The 20367-nt window shown below is 47.4% G+C and overlaps 1 protein-coding gene across 3 annotated transcripts in view; it reads left to right on the forward strand.

The window, feature by feature from the left end:
- The window catches only part of TULP3 (TUB like protein 3), a 498377-nt gene that overhangs the window by 462768 nt on the left and 15242 nt on the right, over positions 1 to 20367 (forward strand). For all 3 annotated transcript variants that reach the window (XM_085652317.1, XM_085652315.1, XM_085652316.1), the window contains 2 exons: positions 12390 to 12488; positions 14790 to 14961. In XM_085652317.1, coding sequence (XP_085508443.1) covers positions 12390 to 12488; positions 14790 to 14961 — 271 coding nt within the window. The remainder of the gene's footprint in view (positions 1 to 12389; positions 12489 to 14789; positions 14962 to 20367) is intronic.

The raw sequence follows: 20367 nt of genomic DNA on the forward strand, positions 1-20367 counted from the left end.
ATAAAATTTGTAATTTCCTTTGCCACTTTTTGTTTTGCAAATAGCTCCCTTTTTACCTATTTATCATTGCAACCTATATTATTCAATGTGTTCTCTTTAATCTGAATGCTGCATTTGGAACAATTGTTTTTATTCCTGTACTATCTTCATACAAAGCACTCTGATACCCCTGGGTGGAGCTAGCACTATATAAAACCTTTTAAATAAAAAAATAAATGTGAAAGGTAGGACATGCCCTGATGTGTGTGGCATGTCCTGATATAGGACAGAATGGGGAGTTTGTTTATAACATCTTATAAACATAACTAGCCCAAAGAACAAGTTAGAAAAATAAAGATTAGTATGCCTGAACTCAGAATGTTAAAGTGCATCTTTTAGTGAGGGTGACTTTTCGTTCTCTGTTTGGAAATAAAACTTTTAGAAATGAGGTATTTTCTTGCCAAACCTTCCAGTGTGCCTCTGCTAGGTTGGGGTATTGCATGTCTGTCTTTCGATGACAGGGGCTGGAGAGCGGCTGTGGCTCCAGAAGTCTGAGTCAGGGCTGGGCTGAATGGGACCTGGGCTGCATTTAGAGTTAGGGGAGGAGATTTCCTTTTCACCTGAATGGGCCTGGTCTGCCTTCAACAATGCTGTCTCCACCTCCTGCCAGGAAGCTGCACCAGTGAGGACAGAACTGGTTTTGGCCAGGTACAGACACTCTCTGCCTTCAGAGAACAAAGGATTTTGGTGTATAAAAAGAGGGGCCCAGACCCTAGACTTTTAGATCACTTCTGGAAATCAAGCGTAACCTTTTGCCAAGAAGAAGAGCCGGAGAAGCTGAGGAAGAATACTGCCCTTTTGCTGTTTGCTGTCTGGGGTTGGCCTACAGTGGCTACTTGCTGCCAAGGAAAGGAGAAAAAGGACTTTGCTGTTTGCTTTGTTATCCACTTGAGGAAGAAGATCTCCAAGGGCTTGAAACTGAGCTTGCCTCCTGTTCTGAAGTCTCAGGGATACAAAGACTTAATTTCTTCTGTCTCTCTGCATCTGGAACTGCTGTTTTTTGCTGCCACAGAAGGAAATTGCAACACCGACGCCGGTGAGCGACGCAGTAACCTGCATCAAAGCCGTGGGCACCGCTCGTGAAGAGCACAACGCACCGCCCGACTTGCGTTGTAGGCCCGACACTCGCTGACTCCGCGCTACATCGACTCCGACACCGGTGCTTCATCAACGCGGAGCCGATACTCAACATGGGTGACTCCCAAATCCATCGACACCGTACCGTCATAAGGAACAGACGTCTCGCCTCCCCTGCAGTAAGGAACAGAGGCTTCACCTCCCTTTGGGTCGTAAGGAAGAGACGCTGCTCGATGCCGACGAAGCATCCCCTCTGTTAGAAACGGGGTAGCCTGGCGCTGAGTGGGTAGGCTAATCTTCGGAGCAATGTGTAAAGCATCTGCGCAGCCCACTCACAGCAGCGACACACCAGGCACACTACAAAAGAGGCTCCACACCAGGTTATATGAAAATAACTTTTGTATTATGCAACACACATTAGAATGCAATCACAGACATATTCACACTGTGCCAACTGGCACCGGGTAGCAATTTACAGGGAATTATGTACAAGGCAGCGCCAATCGGGTCGCTGCCAGACCCAGCATAAAGCATAGAGAGTAAATGCAAAACCACCAGTCATAAGTGTATAACAGCCAGTAGTAAAAGTAAACGGCCAGTAGTTACTGGTAAAATAGGGAACTTAGCATCATTGCAATAAGCAAAAACCACATTAGGCATAACATATGCATTAGGCATCATCTAATCCTCATAGTATGACATTGGGCATGATCACATGAGCAACACCTTGGGCGTGACATTCGGCATACCTCATTAGTAGAGGTACATTAGGCATAAATGAAAGAGAATATGTATAACCTAAACCATCCTTGTCTGACATTAGCAGTAGGCATCAGACACATTATGCACAAAATCATCAGTGAAAGCATTAGGGGAAAAGCGTTATCAGCCCACATCATCTTATGCAGGTATCAAGGCACTTCTCATAACATTAGCATAAACAACCTATGCAAAAGATAAGCATATCATGCATACTCATAAGGCATAGAAATACATTATCCCACAATCATGGGGCATAAATAACATTTGGCAAGCACCAGCCTGAATACATTGTGCACCCTCCCATTAGAATGAGGCATAAACCATATTTAGCATTAGGCGTAAACATGGGCGTGTAGAGGCATCATCATCAGTGTAAGTAGAAAAACGTTATGCATAACCTCAGAATAGTAGTGCACACATAGTCCCACCTGAAATCAATGCCCATTCCAATGCAGATTAGCCTTTAGCGCCACTGCGCCTGGGGAGCCCCTACTCTGGACTACTAAATTCAAAAGTACCCAATCGTTGCAGCTGCCCGCTTCTGCGGTGCTGCTGTGGAAACCAGGCAAACAATGCACTAGCCGGTCTGGCACCACTGTGCCCCTTGGAGCCCCACTCGGGGGGGGGGGGGGCTCTGGAATTAGTTTTGCCAATCACTTTTGCAGCGGCCGGCAACTGCGGCGCCGCTGTGTAGTCAGGAGGGATACTGGCTTTTTACCACTGCGGCCCAACTTCTCTGGTGCCTCGCGAGCACCAACACTGTGCCCTCCTGAAGCCCCCACTCACCGGGCCCTCTGGTTGAAGTTACCGGGGTTCGTGAGGCTCAGGAGTTCTCCCTCGGCGCCTCCTTCGGCTGCAAGCACGCAGGCGGGGTGGGCTCAGGCTCCTCTTGCTGGCACACGCGGGGCTCTCACCGACCTTCGGGATCCCCGCTCACCATTAGCCACACCGCACCTCACTTGGTTTCACCCGGGCTCCCTCCTGCGGAACCCGCGAGGCTCCGAACTTCGGCGTGGAGCCCGCGAGGCTCCGACTCCCCTCTCACTGGCGGTTTCTCTGCAGGGTGTCTCCTGCTCTCCCGGTCTCTGCGGCAGCCCCAGGAGCCCTCGAGGCTCCAACGCCGGGACTCCGGAACTTCTCTCCTTCGGAGCCCGCCTCCCTGTTGCCGGGCAACTCCCGGCGCTGGCACCAATCCTAGCACGGCTCCCCTCTGACGTCAGCGGGGGAGCCCGCGTGGTGCTCCGGGACTCCCGGGCCGGCGGCGGTGAACTTCGGGGATTCCTCTGTGCGGGGTGGGCTCCCGCCACGCAGCAATAACGCGGGGTGGGCTCCCGCCATTCAAAACAACGCCAATGTGGGGTGGGCTTCCGCTCTTAAAATGAATACCGGCTGCGGCAACAGCGGGGTGGGCACCCGCAAAGGAGAGCAACACGGGGTAGGCTCCTGTTATGTTGAAGCACACAGTGGGGTGGGCACACGCGAAGGATGGCAATACTGGGGAGGCTCCCGTTAAGTTGAAATATAAAGCGGGGTGGGCACCCGCTCCTCGATCAGCAGCACAGGGGGGGATCCCACACGCTGGGATTCCCTCGTATCACGCTGGCAGCACGCCGGTGCAGGAACCACGCTCTGTTCTTCGCTTGGACACTTGAAATATTGCGCACCCGAGGCGCTAGAAGGCAGGCAGAGCTGGAAATACCGTTATAGCCCTCAAAAGGTACTGGGTTCAGGAAAGCAGAAGAGCAGTCAATGCTTGTAAGATCAGCAGGCAGTAGGGCAGCTCATCAGAACAGGACAGCAGTTCTTTGGAAGAGTCAACCCCCATAATGTGGCACTCCTCCTGGCACAGCAGTCTTCACTCCAGCAAAGGGCTCTCCCTGGCCCTGTAGACAGCAGAGGGGTACAGGTCGGCACAGGGGCCAGCACGCAGGCCCTTGCGGCGGTACCTCCTGACAGAGTGTCCCCTCCAAATCAAAGTCCAAGCACACCCCCATGGAGTCTCAGCTCCTCTATATATACACCCCTCACCCCACCTACCAGAAAGGGCCAGAAGCTTCTGGAAGGGTCTCTGGGGAAACCGGTCCCAACTGGTTTTGGGGGAAGTGTAGAGCACCCTGTCTGCCAGACTTCCGTCCTCCCTTCATGAGCTGGGGTGTAGGAGAGAGACACACCCCAGGGGGCGGAGCCAGACTTCCACAAGGCAAGCACACAGCACACCAAAATGCCAAAGTTTAAAAGTGGCATTTCCACAATGGTGAAAATAAATCTATGCACACCATTGCGCAGCATTTAATATTTCCATCTCACACATACCAAACATGGCCTACATTTTTACTACAATGGGGGAGATATCCCATAAGGGGGGGGGGGTCCTAATGTAAGCCTATGGAAGGCAGAAAGCACAAGCACTTTGCACTGCTAACCAGCGCTAAAGTGCCCAGAGTCCTGAAACCACCAACCTTATGTCAGGAAAAAGACTAGGGGGAAGGCCAAAATGTTTCGGGATGACCCTGCAAGGCGGGCCAAGTCCAGCACCCTGCCCAACGCCGTGTGACATCTTTATTTTTTATCATTTCCAAGGAACTGTTCTTTGTGGGTCTGTTTGACTCCATGCCCGATGCCGCGCACCTTGCGTGCAGCGCCGTACTTTGGGATTTCGGTCTGTTCTGACGTCATGATAACTCCAGGTGGAGTTATTTGTTGCTAGAGACTTAAAATAAGAGACTAACCTATTTTTGTGGATATTTTGATAACTGTATTCTGGATTACTTATTTTTCTAAACTGGTGTGGTGTCCTTTTGTAGTGTTTTCACTGTATTACTGTAATGTGTTCACAAATGCTTTACACACTGCCTCTGTGATAAGCCTGTCTGCTTGTGCCAAGCTACCAAGGGGGTGAGCAGGGGTTATTTTAGAAGTGTACCCCCTTACCCTGACTAGAAGCAAGGGTCCCTATTTGGACAAAGGTGCAAACCATTGCCAACTAGAGACCCCCAGTTCTAACCGTTATTTTTGGATATACATATTTGTAGGGCACGCAATCGCCCTGGAGGGTATGCTGGCACCTGAGAAGAATAAAGATCTATCCCTGTCTGAGGTGGACCTATTGGAAGAGCCAGGTTTTTAGGTGTTTTCAGAATTCGAGGACTGAATTGGTGGCTTTTTGCGGTAGGGAAGCTTGTTCTAGATTTGAGGTTTATGTAATAGAAGGCGGTATCTCTGGCTCTCTGTATGCAGGGGACGTGGGCTAGGAGCAGGGTAGCTGAACTGAGGTGTCTGGATGGGGTGTGAAACAGGATGCAGTTGTTGGGGTAGTCAAGACCTTGATTGTGTAGAGCTTTGTAGGTGTGTGTGAGAAGTTTGAATAGAGAGCACTTGTGGATTGGGAGCCAGTGGATGTCTTTTAGGTGCTTGGGGCTGTGATGCTTACGTAGAGGGTGTTGCAGTAGTTAAGCCTGTTGGCATTGAGGGTTGGCATGATGGATCTGCAGGTATTTTAAGGGAGCCATTTGAAGACTTTTCTGAACGGTTTGAGGGTGTTGGAGCAAGTAGACGCGACCGTGTTGATGTGGTTGGACTTGGAAATTTGCCTGTCAATCGTGATGCCAAGGTTCCTAGCAGCATTGGAAGGGAGGGAGTCAGTCCTAGCTCGGAGGGCCATCAGGCCGGGGATCAGAGATGTATCTTTGCCAAATATAACCACTTTGGTTTTATCGCTGTTCAGTTTGAGGCAATTCCTACTCATCCAGTCTGCTACTGAGGTCACGCAGCAGACGAAGTTTGCATGGGTGGTAAAAATTGTTTACAGTTAGGGAGCAGATGAGCTGTATGTTGTCAGCATAGGAGGTGATGCTGAGTACATGGGAGCTTATGGTTCTGGCGAGGGGGCCATGTAGCTGAACAGAGAGGGGGTTAGGCAGGAGCCTGGAGGGATGCAGCAGATCGGATTGGTAAATAATTAGGGACAATGGTTCAGGTATGGCCTAAAGGTCCTAAAGTGACCCAAGAAGGGGCACTTGTTTTTTAAGAAGTGAAGTCAATTCCGTAGGGAGCAAAAGACAAAGTACATAAAGGGTCATGTAGGTCAAAAAGATGACAGGTATTTATTTAAACAAATTACATTTTTTGAGTGCTTACATAATAAAAAGCGTGGTGTGAAATAGTGATAGTGGTTAAAAAGACATCGCATTGACAACAATATAGTTGAATTCCATAATTGATTTTTACAAGTTATAAGCAATTCATGTTGAGGGGTGCTTGACGGCGTTTCGAACCCAATTATTGGGGTTCATCTTCAGGACAATGGTGAGCAAGTTGCTTTGAAAGTTAAACTACTTGTAGAGTTATGGTGTAGTTTGAACCAAGTAGTTGTTGGTTAGAGAAGCTGGTCAGTACTTAAATTCGCCTGGAAAGTTTATTTTCCTTTGAGGGGCCGCAGGACAGTGAATGGGAGCCTGAGGCCGAACAGACAGACGTCTTGCTGGGGCTGGCTGTTAGCCCCTTGTTTAAATAAACTTTCCAGGCGAATTTAAGTACTGACCAACTGCTCTAACCAACAACTACTTGGTTCAAACTCTTTCTTTCATTTGGCTTTTATTTGATATAGCCTTCTGAAGCCCCTGCCTCCCATTTTTGGAGCATCTAGGAACTACACCATAACTCTACAAGTAGTTTAACTTTCAAACCAACTTGCTCACCATTGTCCTGAAGATGAACCCCAATAATTGGGTTCGAAACGCCGTCGACCACCCCTCAACATGAATTGCTTATAACTTGTAAAAATCAATTATGGAATTCAACTATATTGTTGTCAATGCGATGTCTTTTTAACCACTATCACTATTTCACACCACGCGTTTTATTATGTGAGCACTGAAAAAATTTAATTTGTTAAAATAAATACCTGTCCTCTTTTTGACCTACATGACCCTTTATGTACTTTGTCTTTTGCTCTCTACGGAATTGACTTCACTTCTTAAAGAACAAGTGCTCCTTCTTGGGTCACTATAGGACCTTTAGGCCATACCTGAACCATTGCCCTTAATTATTTACCCCAGGTTCGCATATCGGGGTACCCTTGTCTCCTAAAACCGCAGATCGGATTGGTAGCATCAGACCGGGTCTGATGCTATCAAAATTCTCCCTGGTAGCTACTATGCCTGTACCACCCTAGCACAGATGGGCAGAGCGACTTCCCCACTGTCATCGAGGTTGTAACCAAAATGCTAAATTTTTCCATATGATCTGGGAATGTCCAACAATTCAGAACTATAGGTGTACCGTGATTTCTTGTTTAAATGAAGTATGTGGGGGTGCCGGGGTGGCCTCGATGAAATGATGTTTACTCCATATAAAGGAGGCCACGGACTGTGCCCACATGGACCAAATATTCATGACTGTGAGGTTAATGGTATCGAAATGTAACATTGCACATGAATGGAGAGCTATCCAGGGTCCCAGTGTGTGAGCCTGGAAGAAAGATATGGATTGGTGCATGTTGGCTGAAAGCGCCGTCTATGAAGGGAGGTGCTGCCCCGGGAAGTGGGTCGACGTTGGAGGCAGTTTGTTTACTGTGCCAATCCCTCCTGATACTTATGCCCTCGGCTTGGGACCGCCCACAGCCATCGCTCCGATCTCCTGGGAATGGAGATGGTGGTGAATCGGAAATTACTCTATGACCTCAGTGCATCAATGAATATTGCAATATGCTGTGATGATGTGCTGATTTTCACTTTACCTCTTTCAGTAAAAAGATATATAAAATAAAAAACCCATGGACATTCTTGAAGTTCTCTCAAGTCTGTTCGGAAAGCATGGTTTGAAAATGGCCATGTGCAGCAGTACCAACCATTAACTAGCATTGGCAGAGCCAGTAGGTCTCTCCTATAAGAGTTATTGGCTTTGGCAATGCTTTGTAGCCATGTTGTACTGCAGCACAGATGCTTTCCAGTGTTTTGCTTTACCACTGGATGCTTCATAGTCTTTTTTTTAATTATTTTTAGCCATGCTGTTATACAGCGTGGGCTTGATAAGACGGATTGGCTGGGAAAATAGATTTCCACGACAGTGGCTTTGAGACGCCTTGTCTGGCTTAGGATAACTGGCTTCTCATGTGATGTCCAGGCCCTTTGATGGAACACGCCTTTTTGGGGGAAAGGCAAATTCGGCCCTAGTGAGGTTCAACGAGCTGCGGCCAGATCCTTGGGCCTCTCTTCTACTCCTCGTGGCCAGTCTACCTTTCACCCTTTTCTTGGGAACGGAAGGGGTTTCCAGGGCGTCAGCCCTACCTCAGCCATGGTTCTGCGCAGGCTTCCCAAGCCGGGCGAGGAAATGAACGTGGTTCATTCCGGCATAGGAATGGAAGCCAGAAGTAGTCGGCCACCTTGCCTCGGCAGCCGCAGCCTACAAGCACTCCTAGTCTGACTCTGCAAGACAAGACCACACCACTCCAGTTCGCGGGAGAATCCATCATCATCTCCCCCATTGGAGATCCATAACATCGGACAAGTGGGTCTTGCAGATCATCTCTGAAGAAGAACAAAGGGTTGCGGCCCATTTTAGATCTTCTGACCGTCAATCTCTTCCCCAAGAAGGAGAAATTCAAGATTCTCACTCTAGGTCAGGTCTTGTCTGCTTCAGACCAAGAAGACTGGATGGTAGCGTTAGACCTGCAGGATGTGCATTTTCCTATCCCCATCTTGCCGGGCCATAGGGGTTACCTACGGTTCAAGGTAGGCCGTGAGCACTTTCTTTTTACCGTGCTCCCCTTCGCCTTACCAGCGCCCCTCAGGTGTTCACCAAGGGGATGGAGGTGGTCGCAGCTCATCTGCGCAGGTTAGAGGTGTCAGTCGTCCCCTACCTCGACGACTGGCTGTTGAAGGCGTCCTCGCCCCAGGCTGTCTTCTCCCACCTTCAGACTATGGCGAACCTCCTGCATTCGCTGAGGTTCTATATAGGCGTGCCAAAGTCACACCTGACTCCTTCTCAGAAGCTCCCTTTCATCGAAGCTGTTCTGGACACAGTTCAGTTTCGGGTCTATCTTCCAGAGCAGCGAGTCCTGGATATTCAGGTTATGATTCCGATGTTTCGGACTCTATCCTGGTTTTCGGTGAGACGGACTCTGATGCTGCTGGGCCTCATGGCCTCCTGCATCCTGTTACTAAAGCATGCCAGGTGGCGTTTGCAGGTTCTGCAGTGGGACTTGAAGTTCCAGTGGGCTCAGCATTCAGGGAATTCTCCCTGACGTGGTCCAGATCTCGAAAGGAACTGCAAGAGATCTGCAGTGGTGGTTGACAAACTGCTATTGGGTCAAGGGCAGACCCCTCTCCCTTCCCCAACCAGATCTCACAGTCATGACAGATGTGTCACTTCTGGGATGGGGCAGCCATCTGGGAGAGGTGGAGATCAGGGGACACTGGTCTCCGGTGCAGTCGGGGCTCCACACAAATTTGTTGGAGCTCCGAGCAATTCGATTGGCATTGAAAGCATTTCTTCCCTCTGTCAAGGGAAATCTAGTGCAGGACAACACCACCGCCATGTGGTACTGCAACAAGCAGGGTGGGGCGGGGGGCGGTCATGGACCCTTTGTCTAAAGGCCCTGTGTCTCGGGACATTGCTGGAACACCAGGGCATAACCCTGGTGGTTCAACACCTGGCAGGTTCTCTAAACGACAGGGCGGACGAACTTAGTCATCGATACCTAGCTGATCATGAATGGCGTCTCCAGTCGGAGGTGGCACAATGTCTCTTTGATCAGTGGGAGAACCTTGGTTAGATTTGTTCGCCTCTGAAGAAAACGCGCAGTGTCAGCAATACTGCGCACTGGAGTTTCCAAGGCGGCTATTGCTCGGCGATGCCTTTCGTCGCGAGTGGAGCTCAGGCCTTCTGTACGCCTTTCCGCCCATACCACTCCTGTCCAGGGTTCTGAAGAAGATCAGGAGCGATCAGTCCCAAGTCATTCTTGTGGCTCCGGACTGTGCGAGGAGTGTCTGGTATTCAGAACTTCTGAAGATGAGCATCAATCCTCCAATCAGACTGCCCCATCGGGAGAATATTCTGTCGAAGCGCGCCGGGTGGGTTCTCCACCCGAACCTGTCAACTCTGCGCCTCCATGCGTGGAGATTGAGCGGCGACAGTTGATGGCTTTTGACCTTCCTCCCGAAGTATGTAATGTTTTTATGGCGGCCAAGCAGCCCTCCACTAAGAGGGTACACCTGCCGTTGGCAGAAATTTGTACTATACTGTACAGAAATGTCTATTGACCCTCTTTCTGCTACTCTCTCCACTGTACTTTTATTTATTCAGACCTGTGCCCAGCAGGGCTCTGCTTTGGGAACTATCAAGGGTTACCATTCTGCTCTGCTTTTTTGCAGCTGCCAGACCAGTCCTCTCTTTAAGTCTCCAATTGTAAATAGGTTTCTAAAAGGGCTGGCTGACTTGTTTCCACCAACTGCCTTTTTTATGCGACAGTGGGACCTTAATTTGGTCCTCACCTACCTAATGTGTTCTCCCTTAGAGCCTTTACATAACTGTCCCCTGTTGACCATCAAAACAGCCTTTTTAGTGGCAATTAAATCTGCCCGGAGAGTGAGTGAGTTGCAGGCGTTCTCTTGCACGCCTCCCTATCTTATGTCTTTTCCAGACAAAGTGGTGCTTCCCAAAGGTTGTGACCCTATTCCATTTGGGTCAATCCATCACGTTGCTCGCCTTCTTTGCCCCCTCACATCCCTCTAAAGAGGAGGAGCGTCTCCACCAACTGGACCCAACAAGAGCGTTGCCGTTCTACTTTGACTGTACAAAAGAGTTTCGGGTGGACCACCAACTCTTTGTGGGGTACGTGGGAGCTAATAAGGGAAGGGCAGTGCAGAAAAGGATCAACTCTCGCTGGGTCATTCTCTGTGTTAAGATCTACTATGCCCTGACAAAGAAGCAGCCCCCTGAGGGAATAAGGGCCCATTCCACCAGGGGGAAGGCTGCGACTAAGGCCTTGGCTCTGGGTGTCCCAGTCCTGGACATCTGTCAGACAGCAACGTGGGTATCTTTGCACATGTTTGCCACATACTTCTGCCTGGACAGTCGGGTCTGCAGGGATGGGCGTTTTGCCTGTTTGTTTTTGCAGGACTTCCTAGTTTAAGGTATTGGGCCGCAGCCCACCGCCGGGATGGTACGGCTTGGGTATATAATTCAAAGGTAAGTAATCTTCAGCTAGAAGTCTCTATCAGATGAACAAGTTGCTTACCTTTGGTAACGCATTATCTGGTAGAGAGACTTATCTCGCTGCAGATTCCTTACAGCTCCACCCATGCCTCCCTGCTTTCCGGACTAATGTTGTAGGGCTAGGGTTACTCCCCTTTTCAGGGTCCTAGTTTTGCACATGACTACGTCACTTACTTCGTGGCTCTGCTCTTCTGGCGTGTAAAAAACTAAAAGTACTGACATACGTGCCCCTGGGTGGCACCTATATAGGTACCACAACGTCATAACCAGCGTCGCCAACGTCATGCGGAGCCGCCAAGGGTATTGCTCAGGAAAAGTTTCAGAATCCAGCTTGACGCCTGGGAAATTCAAAGATAAGGAATATGCAGCTAGATATAGAGTCTCTATTAGATAGTGCATTACCGGAGGTAACTTGTTCATCTGTTAAATTCTAAACTCTACAGCCCCTCTCTCACCAGCAGGAGTAGAGAGCAGCTCATGAGGGGTCACAAACCTACTGAAAAGGATGCAGTGCCCCCTCCTGTTCTCTTGGATAACAACCCACAGGCACTAGTGCAAGTGCGAGAGCTAAAAATGAAGGAGATGCATTTTGAGCATGATCTCACAAACATACACGGTCTCATTGTTGAATCGCTAAAGAAAGATCATAAACCTAAAGGAGGATCTGCCAAGGTGACCCAGCTATACTTTCATTTACATTGGAACCAGGGAGGCCTGAAGGATGTGGAACATCTAGTAGTGGCGGTGAGAATGGACACAAATTGGGTGCGGTAAGCAGTTGAAGCCATATGGTGCAAAGTGTGGACAAGATGCACAAAGTCAGGGGACAGGCAGGACCACACAGCCATTTGTATCAGAAAGTGGTATATGGTGATTAGAAGAGGAGGCAAGAGAAACATGCAGTAATAAGGTGTGGGCCATCACAGTCAGGAACACAAAAGGAAAGGACTGACATGTATGGAGTGCAGCTCAGTTTGGTAAGGTTGTGGCAGAGAAAGGAAGCAGATTGAATGCTGCAGACCAATGGGTCTTGGTTGTGGAAGTTCTTTGCATCTTGTATACTTGCTTTCTAAACACAATGGGACTAAACTGATCCATTAGTAATTCTAAAGAGTACAATGTTTGTGTACCTGCTCTTTTACAAGTGGTTTTATTTTAATTTTACAATTAGGCTCCCAATAGGAATTATGAACAAAACTGTTGAATTCACAATAGTTGTGCATACAATTGGAATCCAGTACTTGTCTTTATAGAAGTTAATATATATGTTTACCAATGTATTGTTTGGTTTTCAGGAGACCAACGTACTAGGATTCAAGGGACCCAGAAAAATGACCGTGCTTATTCCTGGAATGAATATGAACCATGACCGAATTCCTTTCAGGCCACTAAATGTAAGTCTATTTTTTAACACTAAACCCAGGAATAATGGTCGGGTCCTTCATTTTGCTATAAGTATTGGGAGAGGCGGGGAAGCCCAGCACTGGAACACTTTTTGCTTTGTGTTAATGGGGCAAAGGCAAACTAAGTTGAAGTGCAAGCCTGAAGAAGGCCCCAGTATAGATTTGGGAACAAACGTAGCATACTGTGGAGTTTATAACTCCAAGAAATAACCCTGCATGTAATGCATGGCTTTGAGTGACTTTGATTTGGAGGGCACAGGGATCTAATGTGAAAAGTAAAGAAACTCATTTAGTGTTTTTTATGGGTGAAGAGAGGTAGGGCCTAATATAATGGAATAGGGAACCAATGTGCGCTGGTTCCGAAGCAGTTTTGGTATGCATGCAGTTCTCCCCAATTTATTTAGTCAGTTGTTTGATGATGGAAAGATACTCCCATCTTTCCATCCGGGGGACCAAATAAAATTCAAATTCTTCCTGGTTATGTAGAGAGCACCAAAGTATAGTCTGAAATGTGTGCACATGACTTCTTGATTGAACAAGAGTTCATATTAGTTCAAACCTGAATGGAAGGCTAACAGCATCCATCTGTATGAGGGTGCTAAAAGGTAACTGGTATCACAGAATGGGCCATTTAGTATGTATCTATGTGTCCCAGCAAAATGGCTTTTTGGGATTTGAGTGCATCATGGGCACCATCCATGTGAACTGCAAGTCACAACTTTAAATCCTGTCGGCATCACTGATTAATTTAATGTACAAGATGAATTTAGGAATATAAAATGTAATTACTATGGGACACTATATGGCTATTCAGAATAGAAAAATGTAGAAATGTGAAATATACCCAAAAGCCTATAAGTTGAAAATGTTGATAAGAACAATCGATATGAAATGGGGAAAAAATAAAATTTCAAACAATTCAAACCATGTATTATTAAGAAGCAGCCTTAAATGGTAGAGTGGACATCACAACAAATTGGCATAAGCTTGCTTCAAATGGAAAGATTTCAGGGATTAAGAAATAACAGTAAGTTTAATAACAAATAGGAATTTCTACATCATGGGAGAGGCTTGATGGAAGGCTTACATAGAGGTACACTTTTTGAGTGTCCAGGGGCTGTTTATACTGGCTACAGATAACACTGTTACTCCCCTTAGCAAAGTGCTGTTTACTTGCCAAAAAGGGCTCTCCAAGGACATATAACTTAAGGAGTCTTGTTGCTTCCTGTATAATCTAAAATTCATTAGGTAGTGTAATTTTTTGGGGGGGGAGGGGGTTTGGAGATGGGGAGTCTCTTCTGAAACTGCAGTGTTTTTATGGTTGCATATTTTAAATTCTATCCGACGGGGGCACCAGAATAAAATTGTACTTTGCCCACCGGGAGATTATTTTTAGAACACTGACTTAAATTGTTTTATTCTTTTTTCACTTCTTTTTGCACTCAGCCCCCCACTCATCTATATGACCATTCTGCTCATCAAAAACACCTCCGCTCCTCCCAGGACAGTTGGGAGTTGTAGCCCACACAAGGTACCTTGCGGTCCTTGTTTGAGGAGGGAGCCCAATGATGAAGCCTGTCACCTTCGGGTGACTGAGGGTTCTCGTCCTTAACAGCGTATTGCTCTTCTGTGTACTACCAAACGTACAATTAGTGGGTTATATTGTTCTTGTGGGAGTAGTACGTTTTTGGTAGAATAAAATGCTCCTTTTGAGCCCCTCTGTGTGATAATAAGGTGTTACAATAGCCATCTTACCTACATATGAAACTCATAGCTGAACCCTGGAGCAGAGCCTGCATGATTTGTGACATGCCCAGATAAAATTAAATGAAAAAACTGCCAGCTGTGCCCATAAATTGCTGAACACTTTAACAGAGGAATTAATGTTTGTCTGGTTCCTTATATTATCTTGTAAAGACGTGAAGCCCCTCCTTTTCAGCACACATTTCTTTACTCTAGAAGCTATTCTGTAACCTTCCCTTTGGCTCCTACGGTTTCTGTTTCAGTTATTCTGTACTGGATAAATTAAAAGACTCTGATGGCCTTTGGTTAGGTCTGCACCCTGTAAACATCTTTATAAATAATGATAATAAATGAGAGAAGATTAGTTGAATAATAGAAGGGTACTGACAGAATTTCCACCTGTCATATCCTGAAACTTTTATGTGGGAAGGAAAGTGTTAGCAGGGAACCTCAGTGACCATGTTAATGGGTGTGCTTCCATCTTTTTGATGTGGGTTGAGTTAAATATTGCTAATGACCTACATATACTTTTGTTTTTATCTTTAAAAGGACAATGAAGGTTTACTCTCAAAGTGGCAAAATAAAAATCTGGAAAATATAATTGAGCTGCATAACAAAGCTCCTGTTTGGAATGATGACACACAGTCTTACGTCTTGAATTTCCATGGGAGAGTGACACAAGCATCAGTGAAGAACTTTCAGATTGTCCATGACAATGACCGTAAGTAATGTTACATATGTATTGTGCCTTACATTGTTCCACTCCAGAAGCCCAGCTGTCATTCTGCACATACTAAACGCACCAGATTTCTGGATTGGAATATAGTGCAACATTATTTAATGTGTCTGGAAAAGATTTGCTCATAAGAAATATGCTTTAAAGAAATGGACACTATCTTGCCATTTTATACGTTCATTCTTTGTTGAGATATTTGGTACCGCTTTATCTGCTCAGACCTGAAAGTGATAAGTTTAGCCGCACATATATTAGAAGTGCGTGGATACTTCAATATTATTTATTGGAACTTTTATGGTCTCAAATATCGTAAATCAGAAGTTAGAGTACAGTATTGAGGAGGTGTCTACTCTTTAAAGCAACTAGGTAACACATGCTTCAAAGCAACCAGGTAGCATACACTCAGGCTAGACCGCTTATTTTAACGTGAGCAAAGTTAACAATCCTATTGTATGAAGCTCTAGGACATGCAGAATAAACATTATTAGCCAGATTCACAAACTGCATTTTGTAGCACTTAATGTAATTCTACAGTAGTACTACTCATGTACTACAACATGCAATTCATAAACTTGCTGTCGAAGACCTCTGGCTCACCTTTCTTTTCTGTGTAGAGCTCGCCCACAGTGGTGGAGATCTCTGCACTTGTAGGAAAGCAAATTAGTAGTAAATGTGGGAAGGAACGGGGTCGTTTTGGGAAAATGGGGAATAATTACAAAATGGGAGGATCTTAGGGAAATTTAAAGTAGAGGGACATCCTAATACAAAACACACACCCACAAGAGGGAGAGCAATGACATTCATAAAATACATTTGTAAACCTACTACAGCCCTAAAGATGTCATGACAGGCTCAGTTGTACTCCAGTCAGGATGTGGAGCAAGTCAAGGACCACATATCGTCAACCACTTTACTGCAATGCATGCCCATAGAAAACAATTGAGGCAGGGAATTTAAAAAATCCACAAGGAAACTGTTTAATTAAATAAATTCAACATTTGAAATATATCATATTTACAAAAATATATAATTATTGCTTATATTTCGAACCAATTAAACTTACTGTGTTAAATAATATATGTAAATGTGTTGTAACTAAGTTTACTAAATAAACAAAATAGTGAGGGTGAATAATTTTTTTCATTGTTTAAAAAATACTTTATAAATGAAATTAACTTGGGGGCGTGGCCAAGCCGGCTATGAAGGCGGACGTGCTTTGCTGAGGCTCCACGATCGGGCCAGCAAGTCGTCCGTTTCCCAGTGCTGTTTTGGACGGCTGACACATCAGACAGGCGTCGCAGGGTGAGCGGCATCCAACGGTTCCCCCAAGACCCGACAGCTGAGGGTTTTGCTGTGAGGGAAAAAGAAAACGGGACCAGGACTGCTGACCGCAAGATGGCGCCCACCTATTACTAGCTGCAGGCTTTAAGCGGCGACGGTCACAGCGGACATCGCCAGTGTCAGGGCTCGGGGACGGAGGAGCTAGTAGAGGCACAGCATAGGCATAGGACCGACAAGAAGACTGAGAACTACACCTCCCAGGTCACGGAGGCAAGAACTATGTTTCACAGACTCCTCGTGCAAGCCGCGCGTGGCCTACATAAGCTCCGCCTACCTGAAACACGGGGCTTGTCACTCTGTGTACTTCCGGGTCTCAGACGGAGATCCCTTGGACTTGCCTACCACTCCCGAAGCGGGACGTTCAGCACCGAGACGAACCTCTCTACTTCCAGGAGACCCCGCGGGCGTCAGGCCCGTGTTCACAGCTGCCGCTCTCCACGCGCGCTGCAAGGAGCGAATATCCCCCGAGACATTCAGTGGTGAGCGCTGCCCCCAGTCCCTGTGTGAGAGGCTAGTGCATGGTACTCGCCTATACAGTGGAGACGTGCGCTGTGCATTGCGAGTTTTCTCGCGCTTCTCTCCCGGACTACAAACGACTACCCCCCCTTGCATCGCGGTGACGACCGCAAGCCCCCAACAGACAGCGAGCGTGCTGCTCTCTGTTCCCTTCCTCCCAGACCTTTCTCTTGGGCGCAACCTACCTACCGAGCCGACTCCCCAAGGACACCCGGGATAAGCCGGTAGTCGCGCTTGCCGAGACACGCTATCCAGACTTCCTGGTGAAGTAACCAAGGAAGGATTCCGTCTTCTCTCACGGCATCAGCAACCCCCGCAGATAAGTACTATTAACATTTCTACAGAATAGTACTGAACTCTTAAGTGTGTTTACCAACCTGCCGACCTATGAGGAAAGCAAAGACTGGTCAGAGTAAGTGTACAAGCGGGGGGGGAGCTCAGAGAAGGGGAGGTAGGTGCAGAGCGCGCGTCTGATGTGTTATGTGCTTCTGTCCCACTTGCAGGGCCTTTGGGGTGGACCTTACCAGAGATTGTGTATCTAGCAAGGACCTCCCATGCCAGAGCCTGCCAGCAGTAGATTATTTTCGTTTTGGTTCTTTTATCCCCTTTTTCCCTTCCCCCTAGAGGTGTGACATACATGTGGTGTTTCATGAGCACGCAGGGGTGTCACCCCTGTGGGGAGAGGGTCTATTAGCAACACATCGTTCCTGCTGTACCCGGCTGACCGGTGAGTCAAGACTCTTCCAACGTGATAGCCAGTGACGACGGGGAGCTGCATGCCACCGCACCCCGTCCCCACCGCTGGTACAACACTAAGGCACCAGCGGTCCGACGAAGCTCAGGAGAGCCCTCCAATTTCGGTGATGCATGGACCTAAGATAGCGGCTGGGTCCCGAGATCGTCAGTCACTGAGACGAAGACCCAACCGCCTCCCACGGACATCATACCCCAGTGGATCGGTGGTGAGGGACCGGACTACCTGCAACGAGGGGGAGAAGCAGTTACGACCTGCCCTCTCTCGACCGCGCCGTATAGTGCAGGACTGTTCTCTCCTTGGAGCTACCTGGACCCGAGATGGCGCCCGTGATCCACGATGAGCAATACATTTGAGACCACACATCGGGAGCCTCTGTGAGTTTTCCGCATCCACAGTCTTCAGGTGAGCCATCGGATTCCTCAGCACGGGTGGGACCAATACAGCGGGGAGCCCCCCCCCTCCTCCCCTTCTCAACTCAGTGCATACCAGACACACCTAAAATGGACGCTGCCTGACCCTGACATGGAGGCGTCATAACCATGTTGCTCCCGCCGTAATCCACACGCCTCGCCAAGGGTGCAACGCACTGACAGGCTGCCGCCTCGCCAAGGACCACCGCAGCGCCCTGCTCATCGGGATCACCACACGCAGTTCCACACGTCCTCCAAAAACCCATAGAGCGACGTAAAGGACACAGTGACATTCGGAGCAGGGACTCCCCTTCTCTCAAAGATCAACTGACCTGACACCATCCTATCTCTGGCCAGTCGGGCATCGACCGTCTACCGGATCTCCTGGTCCAACACGAAACGCCTCAACTATAGGTCACACGCCCCACTGTCCTCAAAGACGGTCATGATGTAACAGACCCTCACAGTCACCACAATGGGGACACCAAGGGCGTCCCAACACACTACGGTGCCAGAGACCACCCCCGAAAACATGCCTAACGCCAGGACCGGGAATGCATTCACTACGCCACAGGCCGACCCATCAGTCTCGGACAAGCTGGATCAAGTGATATCCATCGAACACTCCAGAATTTCTGAGAAAAAGCGCGTGGGCACCCTCACGATGGATATCCGCCTTATACGGGATGATCACCGCAAACTCGCCGACAAAGTGAAGGAGGGGGAGAAGGATCTGGCCGCGCTGCAACCCACTGTCAAAACACACCAAACTACACTGCAAAATGTCCTGACCCGCCTGTCCGCTATAGAGGAACGTACGGATGACTTGGAGGGGCGTTTGCGACGCTGCAACATTCATGTGCTGGGCCTTCCGTAGGGAATTGAAGGCATGGACCCATTGGGATACATGGAAACATGGGTGAAATCATTCACCCCTGCAGCGGACAGGACGGCGTTCTTCTCCATCGAACGTGCCCACAGAGTACCAGCTCGCAAGCCCCCGCCAGGTGCACCCCCCAGACCGATGATGGCGAAATTCTTACATTTCCGAGACCTAGACTCCTCAACAGATTCAAAATGGGGATCCATTGTTTGCAATTGCCAAGCACATGACAAATCATAAGAATGAAGAACTACAGAATATCAGGTACTTTGGACTAGCTACTTTTCCAACACATGAGAGAGGGGGAACAGGACCATCAAACTGAGAAGATTAGAATCAAGGATGATTATTAGATTCAGAACCAAGACCTCGTACGAATAGAGATATGGTATCGAGAAGGACTGTTATCTGAGGATGAAAAATTGTTTCTAACAAATGAAAGTCCTGTAATGCCTACGATATACTTCTTACCAAAGGTCCATAAGACCCTAAGGAATCCCCCAGGAAGGCCAATAATTTCCAGCTGTAACTCACTGTATGAACACCTATCGGAGTATGTGGACTTTTATTTGGCACCTATGGTAATGAATTTAAGTTCTTAAATCAAAGACACTGGAAACTTCATGCGATTACTGACAGACACAGAATGGCATAAAGGGTACCACTTGGCAACGATAGATGTGGTATCCCTCTACACTTCAATCACCCATGAGGTAGGCCTTTATGCCATAAGTTACTTCTTAAAACAGAGGAACATACAGAAATTAAAGCACACAATGATGCTCACGGAGATGATTGAGTTATTATGCCTCAAAAATAATTTTTAACTATCAAATCTACTCCCAGATGCACGGAACCGCAATGGGAGTTTCCTTCTCTCCAAGCTATGCAAACCTCACCATGGGTTGGTGGGAGAAGAACATAGCTTGGAGAGAAGAAAACGAAAAACACACGTAAAAGATCGGAGTATGGCTTCAATTTATAGACGATCTGTTTCTGATCTGGGATGGCAGCAAAGAAGAATTCAGTGAATACATGGACATCCTGAATAACAATACTGTGGGCCTACAGTTCACATACAACATCAGTGAAAAAGAAATACAATTCTTAGACGTCATAGTGTATATTGAAAATAATCAAATTGAAACCAAGATATACAGGAAACCGACGGCAACAAATAGTATCCTGCACGGGGAAAGCTTCCATCCACAACAGCTGAAAAGAAGCATCCCCTATAGGGAATTCATAAGAATGCGTAGAAACTGCTCAAACGATCTAGAAATGGAAACAACCTTCCAGGTGACGGAAACCAGATTTCTCCAAAGAGGTTACAAATTTAGAGATGTGGAACAAGGAAAGGAAAAGGCGAAACAACTGTCCAGGGGGACTCTAATCATGGGTAAAGAAAAGAATCAAGAGAGAACAGACGAAACCATCCGATTAATATTGACATACAGTAAGGAACATCTTAAAATAATAGAGAT

Source organism: Triturus cristatus, chromosome 4_1 (assembly GCF_964204655.1).
Source record: "Triturus cristatus chromosome 4_1, aTriCri1.1, whole genome shotgun sequence".
In the NCBI taxonomy this organism is placed as follows: domain Eukaryota; kingdom Metazoa; phylum Chordata; class Amphibia; order Caudata; family Salamandridae; genus Triturus; species Triturus cristatus.